The 16,685-nt window shown below is 45.9% G+C and overlaps 1 protein-coding gene across 1 annotated transcript; it reads right to left on the bottom strand.

Annotated features, from left to right (window-relative positions):
* Positions 1-490: 490 nt before the first annotated feature.
* On the bottom strand, positions 491-16,655 carry RTCB (RNA 2',3'-cyclic phosphate and 5'-OH ligase). The gene is made up of 12 exons (XM_040438120.1): positions 16,472-16,655; positions 15,201-15,279; positions 14,189-14,256; positions 13,895-13,994; positions 11,362-11,518; positions 10,471-10,627; positions 9,015-9,174; positions 8,718-8,893; positions 8,450-8,638; positions 7,909-8,019; positions 7,708-7,827; positions 491-1,257 (listed from the first exon to the last, which is right to left on the bottom strand). Exons 1-12 carry the CDS (start codon positions 16,562-16,564, stop codon positions 1,150-1,152), a joined length of 1,518 nt encoding a protein of 505 aa, XP_040294054.1. The 5' UTR covers positions 16,565-16,655; the 3' UTR covers positions 491-1,149.
* Positions 16,656-16,685: the final 30 nt, after the last annotated feature.

Here is a 16,685-nt window from a genome sequence, read left to right as displayed (position 1 = left end):
GGCCGAGACCAGGATGGGATACCAACACTAATCAATCTAGAGTTAAAGAGGTATTCCAGTCTTAAAGGTGGGCACTAGGTGGAAAATGTGGTGGCTGGGATTTGGCAAATGGAGGTCAATGGATCCTGTCCATTTGATAGAAGTGGGTCCCAGAAGCAAGGACCTGCACCTATCACACATTATCCTGTAAATGGTAAATATGGAAATACCCCTTTAATGTGGAAACTAAGCCAGGTAAGCTAGGGCCACCAGTACTGATTTAAAAGGGGTTGTTTCCCACGGACTTCCAGGTGCCAAGTCATCTGAGATCCCAAACCTGCAACTGTGATCAACTCAAGGGCTGATTCACACGACCATGCTCAGTCCCAGAAACACGGTGTGTGTGTGTCAGTCACTTCTCCTGGACCTGCACTGACTGCATCAGAGTGATTCATGACACAGTCAGTTCCTATCTGATTGTGGGTCTATAGTACTGTACTCACATCAGGATGTGAGCACAGTACAATAGACTCACTGTCAGATAGGAATTGACTTGATCATAAATCACCATGATGCAGTCAGTTCAGGACAGGGAAGCTGTGGCCAACACACGGACTGTGATTCTCGGACCGAACATGGTAGTGTGAATTATCCCTGAAAGGAGTGTTCCAGTCTTACGTGAACAAAGCTTCATCCTGTTCTAAAGTTCTACAATTTTCTAATACATTATGTATGGATTGTAATTCATCATTCTCAAGATCGCCGCTTGCGGTCAGCAAATGTGACCATTCTTGTTGAGTTCTCACAGCTAGATGGGTAAAATAATGAGATGCACAGTTCCTGAACACCGCAAAAAAAACAAAAAAACAAAAACACAACATCTTCTATTCACTGGCAGCAAGCAGAGTTCCCTCATCTGTAAGCTAACAGTGTATCATTCTATACATATGAATGGGAGAGCCAATCCCTTCTAAATAATCATTAATTACCAGGAGGGCCAAGTCTATTTTCCTACATGAAGTTGGAATCAAAGGGTTAAATTAAATGGTAAAATAAGATGGGATCCTTATATTGGGCAGCGATCCATCAGTATTACGTTCAGTCCTGCCGAGGGCGGCTCTCTGAGCTCTGATGTCAGCTCTTTACAGTCTTAGGTGACTGTCGGTCCTCTCAGCCCTTGATGACGGCGATGGGACGCAGCTTGATGGCTTTCTTGCTGATTCCGGCATCGTGACAAGTATTCACTACGTCTGTGACGTTCTTGTATGATTCAGGAGCCTGAGGAGATATGATACATGTCAATCATGATGTTCCCTTTAAAGGGGTATTCCAATCTAGGACATTTATGGCATAATGAGAAGACATGGCATAAATGTCCGAGAGGTCTTGGTCCCACCTCTGGGACCAGATCCTATCTGAAAAACAGGGCCTTGAAGGGAACAGAGAGCAAGCCGCGGAGGAGAGGCCACCCCCTCAATTCACTGCTCTAGGACTTTCCGAAAATAGCCAAGCACTGGCTGGTGTGGAAAGAAATAATTACTCTTACCGGTAATTGATTTTTCCTATAGCCTCCACAACGGCACTTATAGGAGAATGTCCGCCCCTGGACAGGAAACAACGACGTAGAAGCAGAAGATTTAAGTGCCTCCTCCCCCTTACCTAGTCAGTCAATAAGAGAGGACATGGAAGTGATGCCAAAAAAAATTATTCATGTATTAATAATCAAGGACAATTACATCATTAGAAAGAAAACAATAAATCTTAGCAGAACTGAGATCCATGTAACAAATTTAATCAGGGAGGGAATCCCAGTGCCGTTGTGGAGGCTATCGGAAAAATCAATTACCCGTAAGAGTAATTATTTATTTTCCCTAACGCCTCCACAACTGCACTTTTAGGAGGATTAACAGAGTAATAGGATCAGGGAGGGACAGCAGCAGAAAGTACCCTGCGCCCAAATGATAAGTCCTGGTTCTTAAGGATGTCCAGTCTGTAGTGATGGAAAAATGTCATAGGATTGGCCCAAGTTGCAGCTCTAGATATCTGTTCTAAAAATACTGATGCTGCCTTAGCCCATGAGGATGACACTGCTCTGGTGGAGTGAGCCCTTAGCCCAACCGGGGGCTGGAGGTCTTTCTGCAGGTAAGCTAGCTTGATCATATTTTTTATCCATCTGGATATCGTAGGTTTGCTAGCCCCGCGACCTTTGTTGGGCCCTTGGTACTGTAGGAACAGTTGGTCCGAGTGCCTGAAGGATGAGGTTCTGTTGAGGTAGCAGATTACAACCCTCCTTACATCCAAGGTTTCAGAATTACACGGTCATCGAGGATCATTAGATAAGGAGATTTATACGAAAAAGCTTGGATCTCCCCGACTCTTCTGGCAGTTGTAATGGCCGTAAGGAACACGGTCTTCAACGTGAGAAGTCTCAAGGATATTTCTTCTATTGGCTCAAATGAAGGAGACATTAAGACAGATAACACTAAGTTAAGGTCCCAGGGAGCAACGGTAGGACGGGCTACAGGGGTCTTTCTCACAGCACCTTTAAGAAAACGCTTTACTAGAGAGGACTCTGCCAACTTGATGTAAAAAAAACGCACTTAGGGCTGACACCTGCACTCTAAGGGTTGCTGTTCTGAGGCCTTTGTCAAGTACAGCTTGGAGGAACTGCAGAATTTGAGGAATGTCTGGCAAAATTACGTCACCCGTGAATTTTTGAAAAGCTTTCCAGGTCCGCAGATAAATTCTGGATGTTATGGCTTTTCGGCTGAGCATAACAGTGGAGATAACTGAATCCGAGAGTCCCTTCTTTTTTAAGGTGTTGCGCTCAGTCTCCAGGCCTTGATGAAGGAGATCCGGTACGAATGGGAGAATCCAGGATTCCCCTGCCGAAAGATGAAGTAGCAGGGGGAACCAGGATCTTCTCGGCCAATGAGAGGCTATAAAGATTACCTTGGCCTTTTGTTCCTGCACCTTCATCAGAGTCTGATATTAGGCTGAAGGGAGGAAAGGCGTAAAGAAGACAATCTGGCCATGGTCGGGATAGGGCATCTATCCATAGTGGCTGGTCCCTTTGGGAGAGGGAACAGAACTGTTTGGTCTGTTTGTTGGTCTTTGTCGCAAACAGATCTATTTTTGGAGTCCCCCACTTGAGACACAACTGATGAAATATTTGAGGATTTAGGGACCACTCTCCTTCTTTCAGAGTCTGACGGCTGAGGAAGTCGGTCAAGGAATTTTCTTCTCCTCTGACATGCAAGGCTGTAAGGGAAATTAGGTTGCTTTCTGCCCAGGAAAAAAATCTTGTCGCTTACAGCTGCTAGGGAGCGACTCCTGGTTCCTCCCTGTTTGTTTAAATAGGTGACCGTAGTAGTATTGTCTGAGAAGACTTTTATACTTTTTGGTGATATAGGCGTAAAGAGAGCGACCATGACGTTGTATACCGCTGAAAGTTCCCTTAAGTTGGAGGCTTGTAGCAGATCTGTTCCCCAAGTGCCTTGGACCACTCTTCCGTCGGAGTGACCTCCCCAGCCGATGCTGCTGGCATCTGTGGTAATGATCATTTCATCTCCTTGTCTCCAGGAAACTCCAGTTTGAAGGTGTTTTCTGATTCTCCACCACATAAGAGATATTTTTACCGACTTTGGGATCATCACGCGCTTTTCCAGGGTCGAGGAGGTGCCATCCCAGGAAGATAGGAGGAACGCCTGAAGTGGTCTTGTGTGGTATTGGGCCCACCTTACTGACTGGATCGTTGACGTAAGGATACCTAGAATGGTCATGAGGTTTCTTACCGTTGTAGATTTTTGACTGCAGAATAGCGAGACTTTTTCCTGGAGCTCGATCTGTTTGTTCTGTGGAAGAAAGGACATTAATTGATGGGAATCTAATGCTACCCCTAAAAAGGTCTTCCTTTGCGCCGGATTTAAGTCAGATTTTTTGAAATTTATGATCCACCCTAGAGTGGTAAAAAATTCCTGAACGTCTGCTAGGTGGAACAGAAGGGTCTCTGCACAGGAAACGACTACCAGAAAATCGTCCAGGTAAGGTACAATTTGAATGCCTCTTAGGTGAAGGGCTTTGACGACCTCTGCCATGATCTTTGAAAACACCCTTGGGGCTGAGGAGAGCCTGAAGGGGAGGGCTGTGAATTGAAAGTGACAGAGCTGTTTTTTTTATAAAGACAGCAATTCTTAAGTACTTTTGATGGGTCATAATCGGGACGTGGTAATAGGCGTCCTGAAGGTCCATGGTCGCCATGAAGCAGTCTTGAGGGAGGACATTTATGGCGGATCTCACTGACTGACTATCTTGAAGCGCTTGTAAACTATAAACTTGTTTAGGCCTTTTAAGTTTATAATTAGTCGATAGGTTTTGTTGGGTTTCTGGATTAAGAAGACAGGGGAGTAAAACCCCTTGCCCTGTTCTTCCGCAGGAACCTGACGAATTACGCCTTTTTGAATCAGAGACATAATTTCTGACTCTAGGCAAGATTGTTTCTCTCGATGAGGCAGAATTTTGTTGATCATGAAACGATCTGTTGGTACTGAAAGAAACTCTAACCTTAGGCCTTGACTTATTTTCCCAGACGGCAGCAAAGCGGATTAGTCTGCCCCCCACTTGACCTCTGGCGTCATTGTTTTGAGGATGAAGCATTTTCGGGGTTAAAGAGAAACCCTCTACCTTTACCTCTGCAGGGCTGCCATCTCTTCGAACTCTCTTTTTTCTTAGGATCCCCTTTGGGCTTTCTTTGATTTTAAAAGGCACGCCTCTGATGAAAATAGCGGTTCTCCATAGGGAATCCCTTCTTTTTGTCCGCAGCTTTGTCCAGAATATCGTCTAAAGTGGTACCAAATAATCTATCGCCTTCACACGGGATGGAGCATAGGCGGTTCTTTGAGCTCGCGTCCCCTGACCAGATGCGGAGCCAGACAGCTCTTCTTGTGGCATTTGATAAGGCTGCTGATCTGGCAGAGAGTTTCACTAAGTCCACTGAAGCATCAGCAAGAAAATTAGACACTTTCTTGAGAGCTGGTAGGGAAGCAAAGATTTCTTCTCGCGAGGTACCCGCCGCCAGGTGATTTTCTAGCTGGTTCAGCCAAACAGAGTGTTCTTGCAGTACAGGTAGAATCTATACTTGGCCACAGCATAGCTGTGTTAGTCTCCCATGATTTTTTTTAAAAGGCTTTCGCACTTTTTGTCCATGGGGTCCCTGAGGAGACCAGTATCCTCAAAAGGTAGCGATGTTCTTTTAGAGATCCGGGCTACTGGTGCATCTACCTTTGGGGTTTTTTCCCCACAGGTTTGAGTCCGAGTGATCAAAGGGGTATTTGCGTTTAAAGGCGCCTGATATAGCAACCCTTTTTTCTGGATCTTTCCACTCCCTAGCAATAAGGGACTTGACATTATTATGAATAGGGAAGGTTCTTTTCTTCCTTTCCCCTAACCCTTGGTACGTCTGGTCTTGTACGGAATGAGCCTCTTTCACCTCCTCAATGTTCATAGTTGCTCTGATGATTTTTAAGAGCCCCTCTGTCTCTTCCGGCTGAAAGAGGGGTTTACCCGAGTCGTCTTCAGAAGAGGAGGAGTCTGATCCTGAAAATACTTCCCCTTCATCCAACTCAAACCCGGCGTCAGAGGCTAGAGATCTTTGAGAGGTGGATGGTCTTGGGGATGACGGCATTCTTAGGTCTACTGCCGCATTAACTTCCTCTTTAATTATTGACCTCATAGATTCGAGAAGGGAAGGAGATTCCTCTGAGACAATTTTTTCTGTGCACTTGGAGCACAGATGTTTTTTTGATTTGGAGGAGAGTGCTTTGCGACAAATGGCACATTTTTTTCGTGCCAGATCTCCACCAGGCGGTTTCGGGGCCGCGGTCTCTCTGGCCTAAGATCAACACAGAAACACAATGGGGAGCACATTTAGAGACCAGCAAAAAAAACTATTTGAGAGGCCAGACCCTTCACCGGTGGTGGAAAGCAGCAGGCACCAAGTGCACAATATAAAGGTATAGTACAGAATAGCATAACAGCTTTAAGCATATCTTACCAGGCTGAGGGCAGAGGCATCCACAGGCTTTCTTGCGGTGTCCATGTCTCCAGGGCCCAGCATAGTCAAGCGTAGCACGAGGACGCTGTACTGTCTGAGGGGAACTTTTGAATTCCGCACCGCTGGAGCTCCGCCTTTTCGCGAGATTCTCTTGCCCAAGGAGAATCTCACCTGCTGACGTCGGATCCCGCGATAGTTCCCTGAAACTATTGCGCATGCGCCTGGGGACGCTTGCAAGCAGGACTTACTCCCAGGAACAGGAAGGGAGGCCAAGCGTCCCCGAGGACCCATTCCCTGCTCCAGCCCTCCCACATAAGTGTGGGGAAGAACCCCAGGAAACGAGGTGAGGCTGGGCGGAAAAGAGTTTCTCCTGGACTGCAGGAGCGGCTTCCACGTTCGTCCGCCGGACAGGAAACAACGACTGACTAGGTAAGGGGGAGGAGGCCCTTAAATCTTCTGCTTCTACGTCGTTGTTTCCTGTCCGGGGCGGGGACATCCTCCTATAAGTGCCGTTGTGGAGGTGTTAGGGAAAATTGTCCTTAAAGGGGTTGTCCGGGTTCAGAGCTGAACCCGGACATACCCTTATTTTCACCCCAGCAGCCCCCCTGAGGCTAGCATCAGAGCATCTCATGCTCCGATGCGCTCCCTTGCCCAGCGCTAAATCGCGCAGGGCACTGGCTCTTGTTTTCAATAACACACTGCCGGAAGGAAGTTTCCACCCGGCAGTGTGTTCGGTGACGTCACCGGCTCTGATGGGCGGGCTTTAGCGCTGCCCTAGCAGTTTTACTAGACGCCCTATATAGTTTAGCGCTTCGGGCGGCCGCGTTCTCCACATGTACTTGTAATACCTAGCTCCTGATGATTCCTATAGAAGAAACGTGTCGAGCTTTACCATAGACGCTACATGTGGGAGTGCTAATTAGCTGGGGCAGGTAGCTAGGTGTAGTGCGACCATTAACCCTCATGCAACTGGTCTGTTTAGTCCCATTTGAGCTGGTCACATCCCAGCCAGGGACTCATTTTGACCATTTTTCTACACTGTTATTCTCACCTACCCAGCTTTTCTTTTATGGTGCCTGCATAATCTATTTGCAGCGGCACTTTTTTACGCATATATAGTTGTTGGCCATCACTGAAATTGAGTGTGTTCTGGAAAGACTTTACCTGTGTGCTACAATACAGGTGTCTTTCGTCCTTACACTCTTGTGCCTCTATTCCGTTAAGTTGTACGTTTAGGTAATAAAGATTTTTCATACATTTCCCCCATTTTTAAGGATATATTAATAAAGTTTATATTTTTAGCGCCTTTCTTTACCGTGATTCAACACTAGGGTCCTCCCTTCATATAGCCGAAACCCTCTCAGCAACTGGATGCCCCCTACTCCCAGCTGACACTCTCTCCCTACATTCAGCAGAGGTGGGAAAGCTACATGGCACCAAGAATTGGTGCTGGGATCAGGCATGGTTTTCGGCTTCGCTATTTTCAACATCTGATTGCCATCAGTGAATGGAACCTATCTAAGAGCTCTCAGGTGAGTAAACAGATAACATGGAAGGAGTCAAGGGTCATGTAAGTGGCTTACAGAGAAACCTGCCATCACCGATTTCTCAACGGCTCTTCTTTACGGCAACTTGTATAGATGCAGCTGCGCTGTCACAGGTTAGAGACTACTCACCTCTTCCATGACAAGTTTTGGGGAGGCCACCCGGATGGCTATGCCCATGTCAGCCAGCTTATCCAGAACATCTTGAAAGTCCAGGTTTCGTCTAGATTTAGCTCTGGACAGCGCCCGACCCTGAAGAACAGATCCAAGATCTCAATTACATTAGGTTCCACCATCGTAACACAATATGAACAGGAGGTAGTCACTACTCACGGCTCCGTGGCAGGTGGTTCCAAATGTCTCTGTCATGCCTTGCTCAGTGCCAGTCAATACGTAGCTGCAGGTTCCCATGGTGCCACCGATCAGCACTGGCTGCCCGGTCATCTGCAGAGAGGAGATGCGGGGTTATATTAAGTCATTACCACAAGATTTTGGGATAACTGGCTGAAAGTGAGCTGATCTTCGCTGCAGTTCACCCGAGTCAGGCAGACCCCCGCCTTCATAACAATTATTACCCTAAGGAAACATGCAGATGGGGGTGTCCAGTTGCGACAATCCCTTTAACACAAGCAGTGCTCCACCAACAGGAAGAAGCTGCTCAAGCAGCAGTGTGACTCTTGGAGGAGCCACTAATTAACAGCAGCAGCTTCCCCTGTATATTTCCCCACTCTGATCACAACCGTTTAACCCGTCTTGTTATGCAGTCAATACTGACTGTGGCACCAAAGGGATTTCAAAAGCCATTGGCATCCTCAAGGACACACTGTTTATTTTTATACCTTGGTAATGGATCTGGTGTATGGAGAAACCTCACCTGATAATCCACAGCAATAAGTGGGTGATGTGGTGGGAACGCTCGGGTAGAGCCCTTCCTGTGAACCAGCAGTGTCTTCTCCTTTCCATCCACCACATGCTGCTCCACCTTGGCGATGTTGTGTGAGACGTCGTAGATCACATGCATGTCCAGGTCATCGGGGGTAGTGTTGAAGACTTTAGCAAACGCCTGCCATCAAGACAGCTGAATGAGATCTGGGTCAGAACCAAATATCCGCCCCCTCTGCCCCGTTCTCTAGTGATCATACCTGTCTCGTGAGGAACGTCATAGACGAACGGTTCACCCAGGCGTAGTTCCCGGCAGCGGCCATGCCCTTCAGATAGTCCTGTCCCTCAGAAGAGGAGATCCTGGCGCATGCCAGCTGCCTATCATTTACAATGATTTTATCTCGTTTCATGGCTTTTTCCATGGCAACCAGAGCATCTGGAAAGAAGAATTATGGTAATGCCAGAGATAACAGAACAGAAGTAATATACCTGAAGTGTCTGACAACAGGGAATAATATACTGTATGATGTCTGTAGCGAGCAGACCTCTATACGTACCTGTGGCCACTTGGTGCCCTAGACCTCGGCTTCCACTGTGAATCATGACACACACCTGTCCCTTGTGGTCAATGCCCATTTTTTTGCCAGCGTATTCATCATAAATCTCGTCCACCACCTGGATCTCTGCGTAATGGTTCCCAGCTCCCAGTGTACCAAGCTGCAAACAAATGCAGATTGGGAATTACGTCACAACCTACTCCAGTCACATCCCAGCTACGTCTGCTATTTACAACGTGTCTGTGGTTTTTAACTAGTCTGTGTCATTTGAGTGCTCACAATCTACTGCACTCTAGTAACAGGTCATTAACTGAACTGTCAAATGCAGCTCTGGATGTGACTGGAGCAGAAATAATGAGTGTGCTCTAGCATGAGAAATAAACCTCAAAAGGGTTGTCTCAGAGACATTGGTGGCACGTCACTAGGATATGCCACCAATGTCAGCTAGGTGCTGGTCCCAGAGGTGGGACCAGCACCTATCTCCAGAATGGGACAACTGAAGTGAGTGGAGAGCGGTCGTGCACGAGTCTTCCATTCATTCCTATGTCCTGGCTATCTCCAGCAGTCCAACAGAAGTGAATGAAGTGGTGGCTGCACTTGCACTGTGCACACTCTATTCATTTCTATGGGACTCCCAAAAATAGCCAAGCGCACTCGCTTAACTGTTTTCAGAACTCCCATAGAAATAAATGGTGAGCACGCCACACAAGTGCCCTCCTTCACTTTCGAGGCCCCGTTCAGATGGGTGCAGGTCCCAGAGGACATTGGTAGCATTATTCTCAGATGAAACAACCCCTTTAAGGTGGTTGTCAGGGTTCTAGTTACGGTGTGAATGGGTGCTGAGCTGCTGAAACATAGTCAATAGCAGTTAAAGGGGGTTATCCAATATCTAATATATCCCCCCCAATGCATGGGCCCCATGTATGGATTATACTTTACCTGCTCCCCAGAACCACTGCTGCATCTCCCCATCACTTGGATCAAAACTTCTCGGCGACGGGGGTGGGGTGGGATGGAGCATTGCGGGGGGTGGTGCAGCCAATAGCAGGCCGCAATGGGGACCCCTTAATGCTGGTCTCCGTCGCAGCCTGCTATTGGCTGCACCTCCCTGCCACGGGTGTTTTGATCCTAGCGACAGGGAGATGCAGCGGCGGCCATGCAGGGATCTAGAGCAACGCGATTGCTGGGGAGCAGATAAGTATAATCCGTACAAGAAAGCCAGGCAGTGGGGGTGGGGTGGGGTTATATTTTAGATATCAGATAACCCCTTTAATGGAGCTGTGCTTCCGTTTTTGTTCACTGTGCTATGTCAGGTGTTGGACCCCGATTGATCTGATATTGATGACCTATCCTAAGGATATCTAGAACCTGGACAAGAGCTTTCAAAGTAAAATGTAAGGGTCTCTTTTCATATATTCTGGAATAACATAAGCAACAATGTGGACAATACGTGTACCTGGGGCAGACCCCTCTTCTTGGCCTTGGAGGACACCTTGCTGGGATCGGCCTGCAGCATTCTGCCATACTCCTCACAGTGTTCCTTGTCTTCAGCCCATGCATAGCCCTCCCTGAGGGACCAGTCCACTCCCATCTCCAGGGCTTCTTCTAGATCTCTAGATGAAGAGGACAGAGAGATGAACATCCCCTAAAAGGGTTCAGACATCAGATGTATCAATTTGGTTGGCTGCCTAGCAACAGAGAGGATACTGGTTCGCTAGGGTCTTTTGGAGACCAGCGGGTCCCAGTCTTTACCACATGTACTCCAGACACATCACCATCCCCCTGGAAACCAGCGGTCTGAATCTGAAGCCTTCTAACATACTAGTGTTTCCTATTCCTTGACAGGATTACAGAAACCGATACAGTGTAATAAGCTTCCATCTACATCAGGATGAGTATTCAGTCTTTGAATGTGGACAAAAATGCTCTCATTTACTGACAGCAAGCAGGGATTTTTAAGAAAAGGGAGATACATACCGGTATATCAAAACTGGCATACCCAATCAAGAGGTTTTTTTTTGTAATGAATGTTGGACCTGTGTTTGGAACTTATCAGAAATGCTTTTGATCCCAAATATAAAAAAAAAGATGATCCCATTCACTGACAGCAACCTGAAATCTTGAAGATAATGAAGAACTTGAAAATCAGCATCCTTTCCAGGACTGTCAGTTCTTATACACATTACTTCACTGTAACAAGGTCAGGAAGGTTCCTGTTCATTGACAGCAAGCAGAGATCTTCCAAACGACCAAGACATGAAACACATAGTATATAAGACAGTCGCAGAACTTTTCATGGTACAGCGATTAACCTTCAACGACATAACACCAGAAGCCCCTGACGTACTTGGCGCTCATGGGGATAACACCTTTGGATCCCACTCCGACAGGAATGTGGTCAAACATGGACTGGGCGAGCTGCTCCTTAACCGGCTGCACATCTCCCTCATCAAGATTGGTGCGAAGTAAGCGGACCCCACAGTTAATGTCAAAACCGACACCCCCTGCAGGACAAAACGGAAACAACTGCTTAGAAATCCAAGCCTGATGTATTTCTTGAGACTATATTCAATGCAGCACAGTGGAAGATGTCCATGTAACCCCAGCCTAATCATAGCAGCTTGGCATCCCAGGAGTGCCTTAGGGACTCCAAAATGTTGTGGAAATATGAATTTAGTCACCTTACTACTATGGGGGAGATTTATCAAAACTGGCTTAGTGGCTCAAAACAACCAACCAATCAATCAGATTCCACTTTTCATTTTCCAAAGGAGCTCTGAAAAATAAAAGGTGTAATCTGATTTGTGGCTATGGGTAACTAAGCCAGTTTTCCTTTACACCAGTGTGATAAATCTCCCTTTGTCTCTATCAGAATTTCTGTGCCAACTTTGCTCTTTGTGAAGCCATGCCCCCTTGTTAGGAAAGCCACATCCTCCAACCGCATGGCATCCATGGAACTAGCATAATGGAGGATACAGCTTTCCGGACGGGGGGGGGGGGGCATAATAGAGACACACTCGTAAGTTCCCTAAATTCATGTTTCCAAAACACTCCTTAAAAGGGGTTACAACCTGTCCCACAACAAAAAACAGCCCTCATACGGTTACGTGAACGCAAAAGTAAAAAGGTTATGGCTTTTGGAAGTAAAAATGAAAAACTGTTTATGGCAGAAAGGGGTTAATAAAACCTGCTTTGTTTTTTATTTTTATTTTACGAAATGAATATGACATGTAACCTTTAAAGTGTCCCTGTACTTTGAGAAAAATGTCAAAGCGACATATCAAAAATTCTGATTGTTGGGGATACGAGTGCTAAGACTCCCACAGATTGCTAGTACGAGGAGACATTTTTCTAATAAGTTTCACTGCCTGTCCCAAAAAAAAGTCGCCACCTGGATTTAACTAAGCAAATAGTTATGAGCCTCCTATTGGATTACTGCATGGGCGATTATCTTTCAGCTGGCAATAAGTTATTTAACCCCAACTGGTGCAATGAGCTGCTTCTCATTTCTTAAACAACCATGTTGAAAGACACATCTCGTGGTTGTGGAAAAGATGTTAGTCTGTTTGAGAAGGGTCAAATCATTGGCATGCATCAAGCAAAGAATTGCAGAAACTACTAAAATTGGGTTAAGAACTGTCCAATGCATTATTAAAAACTGGAAGGATAGTGGGGACCCATTGTATTTGAGGAAAAAATGTGGTGGGAAAAAAATCCTGAATGATCGTGATCGGTGATCACTTAAAACGTTTGGTGAAATCAAATCGAAGAAAAACAGTAGAACTCAGGGCTATGTTTAATAGTGAAAGTAAGAGCATTTCCACATGCACAATGCGAAGGGAACTCAAGGGATTGGGACTGAACAGCTGTGTAGCCGTAAGAAAACCACTAATCAGTGAGGCAAACCAGAAAAAAAGGCTTCAATTTGCTAGGGAGCATAAAGATTGGACTCTGAAGCAATGGAAGAAGGTCATGTGGTCTGATGAGTCCAGATTTACCCTGTTCCAGAGTGATGGGCGCATTAGGGTAAGAAGAGAGGCAGATGAAGTGATGCACCCATCATGCCTAGTGCCTACTGTTCAAGCCTGTGGGGGCAGTGCTATGATCTGGGGTTGCTGCAGTTGGTCAGGTCCAGGTTCAGCAACAATATGTGCTCCAAGAATGAGGTCAGCTGACTATCTGAACATACTGAATGACCAGGTTATTACATAAATGGACTTTTTCTTCCCTGATGGCACGGGCATATTCCAAGATGACAATGCCAGGATTCATCGGGCTCAAATTGTGAAAGAGTGATTCAGGGAGCAAGAGACATCATTTTCACACATGGATTGGCCACCACAGAGTCCAGACCTTAACCCCATTGAGAATCTTTGGGATGTGCTGGGGAAAGCGTTGTGCAGCAGTCAGACTCTACCATCATCAATGCAAGATCTTGGGGAAAAATTAATGCAACACTGGATGGAAATAAATCTTGTGACATTGCAGAAGCTGATCGAAACAATGTGACCATTTTTTATTTTTTGGTGGCGACTTTTTTTTTGGACAGGCAGTGTACATTACAAAGTTTTTTTATCTTTACTGGTACTCTATACTGAGATTTAGTTTGGCCTCGGACTGCCATCACGAATCACCTGCACCCCACAATTGCATCAAGCGGGGACAGAACGAGTCCCCTCCCTCAGGTAAACTCCTTAGATACCATGGTCACTAATGACCAAAGCATGTATAGGGTTAAACAGCTGGGATTGGCGTTAGCTCTGATCCTGGTAGTTACAGCCAGCACTTGACATGATGTAATAGTTCTGCAGATCCCTGGAATAAACTGCACAGCCTGACGTACTATTACATCATGGGGAAAAGGGGGGAAATATCCGTACCTGGGGAGACAACTGCATCAGGATTATCCATATCAAAAGCCGCCATGTTGCCAATAGCAAAGCCGTAGCCTGAGTGGACGTCCGGAAGACCAATGGACCTCTACAGGGCAGACAAAAAAATAGATGAAAACTAAAGCAGCACATGGGAAGGCTGCAGCAGAGTGACTTGGCTGGATGCTACATGACAGGTCAGAAAGCCTGCAGCGCTATTCCTTACTCTCCATATATAACACAATTACGGAACTGGCCATGACAACAGCAGCCTCCCTGCAATGTACTAACGCTCGTACTTACATGCACTATTCCTGGTAAAGCCGCCACATTACCAATCTGCTTCATTGCCGGAAGAAAACCTCCAGCCGCTAAAACAGCCCAAAAAAAATAGAGACAAAATTTAATTACAAAATGAGCTTTATTGCAGGTGAGGATAAATAATGCAGTTTCTTGCCACTTAGGCTACTTTCACATCTGCGTCGTGCTGTCCGGTTTTGAGATCCGGCACAGGCTCTCAAAACCGCAGCACAAGACTTCAGTTTTGTCCGCATTCAATGGGGACAAAATGGAACAAACCGGAACAGTGTGCGCCAGAATGCATTCCGTTCCTTTTTTTTTTCTGCGTTCCCATGTCGGACACAAAACCGCTGCAAGCAGCGATTTGTGTGCGGCATGGGAGACTGAAGAAGCCGGATCCGGCAACAACAACCAGGTAAGTCAATGGTGCCGGATCCGTTTTTTGTTTTTTTTCGGTCAATATATACAGAGATGAATATAATCAATGTTACATTTTGTACGAGAGACGCACATTGTGACAAATAGCGAGGCCAGGCGCTTCCACATATGACACACTCCGTTCTACTACAGCTAACAGTATAACCAGGTAACTTTTTGCTATCTTTTTTTATTTTATGCCAACACAATTAAAGGGGTATTCCGACCAAATAAAAGGAATGCAGTAGGATTTTTAAAAAAAAATTTTTACACCATTTGTATTCCACTACAACACTTTATTTGGCTGGAATACCACTTTAATGTAAAACGCAGTTTTTAATTCCATTTCCTACGAGTCTTTATTGTGACTACCTGTGCCGTGTAGTCTGATCCTGCACTCATATGTTACTCTTCCTCTTGCCCCTCGTCTGTAGGTTATCAGGATGAAGAAGAAGAAAAAGTGGCGCGACACCTGACTGCAGGATCCAACTACACAGGGTGTATGGACCACCCCTCTGATAAGACACAAGTGGAGGTCTCCTATAGGAATGCAATAACTCATCAAATCTTATAGAACGGTTAGGAGTCTATCACATACCACCACCACGACAGGCGTTCCTCAGCTCTTCAAACATCAGCTTCTCCAGAGGATCATTCACGTAGAACACACCTTCCACCTAAGCACAATACAGACAAGGTAAAGAGGGTTTCACAGTGTATATATAGAACACCGACAGGTTTTACTCTGTACATACATTACATTACTTATCCTGTACCGATCCTGAGTTACATCCTGTATTATACTCGAGCTGCACTCACTATTCTGCTGGTGGAGTCACTGTGTACACACATTTCTTATCCTGTACTGATCCTGAGCTACATCCTGTATTATACTCCAGAGCTGCACTCACTATTCTGCTGGTGGAGTCACTGTGTACACACATTTCTTATCCTGTACTGATCCTGAGCTACATCCTGTATTATACTCCAGAGCTGCACTCACTATTCTGCTGGTGGAGTAACTGTATGCATACATTACATATCCTTTACTGATCCTGAGTTACATCCTGTATAATACTCCAGAGCTGCACTCACTGTGTACATACATTGCATTACTTATTCTGTACTGATCCTGAGTTACATCCTGTATTGTACTCCAGAGCTGCACTCACTATTCTGCTGGTGGAGTCACTGTGTACATACATTACATATCCTGTACTGATCCTGAGTTACATCCTGTATTATACTCCAGAGCTGCACTCACTATTCTGCTGGTGGAGTAACTGTATGCATACATTACATATCCTTTACTGATCCTGAGTTACATCCTGTATAATACTCCAGAGCTGCACTCACTGTGTACATACATTACATTACTTATTCTGTACTGATCCTGAGTTACATCCTGTATTGTACTCCAGAGCTGTACTCACTGTTCTGCTGGTGGAGTCACTAGATCTGATCTAAAGCAGGAAGCATATGTTCTTCTTTACATACCCACTAGTCACACACAGACTCTACACCAGTTCAGCAAATACAATACTTTTCTGTGGATCTGTTTGCTACATAATTTGAGGTGCCCTCCATGTCACCCACATGGCAGACTGGGTGTATCTGGTCACTAAATACAAAGGACCCCAGGCATCTTCTTCCATGAATCAATGGTAGACATCGCCATCTACAGGTGATCTTACGTTATTACACCATATAGAACAGCGCCACCTCCAGAACACATGGCATTACACTAATACAGCCTACAGATTACAATATACCATGGTAATAACGCCTCCTGTAGACGAATACACACAGAAAAGAGCAGTGAAAGCCATGCGATGTCAGCATGACAATCTGGGTAATCTTAATAAGGACCTGCATATTGGGGACGAATCCCTTGCGGATCCTCCAGCAGTTCTTATGAATCTTGTCCAGATACTGTAACTCGTCATTGTAGCTGCGGCTCATGGTGACTGACAGCCCCTCACTCTTCCACACTTCCAGCCGGCACCGGAACAGCCTCTGACGTCACTTCCAGGGGACCCTATAGCTTCTGTTCTGCGTCACGCAGCTACTCTGCAAGATGGCC

The sequence above is a fragment of the Bufo bufo genome, chromosome 1, assembly GCF_905171765.1.
Source record: "Bufo bufo chromosome 1, aBufBuf1.1, whole genome shotgun sequence".
Classification (NCBI taxonomy): domain Eukaryota; kingdom Metazoa; phylum Chordata; class Amphibia; order Anura; family Bufonidae; genus Bufo; species Bufo bufo.
Note: the sequence above shows the minus strand (reverse complement) of the source record. Positions and strands in the feature narration are given on the sequence as shown.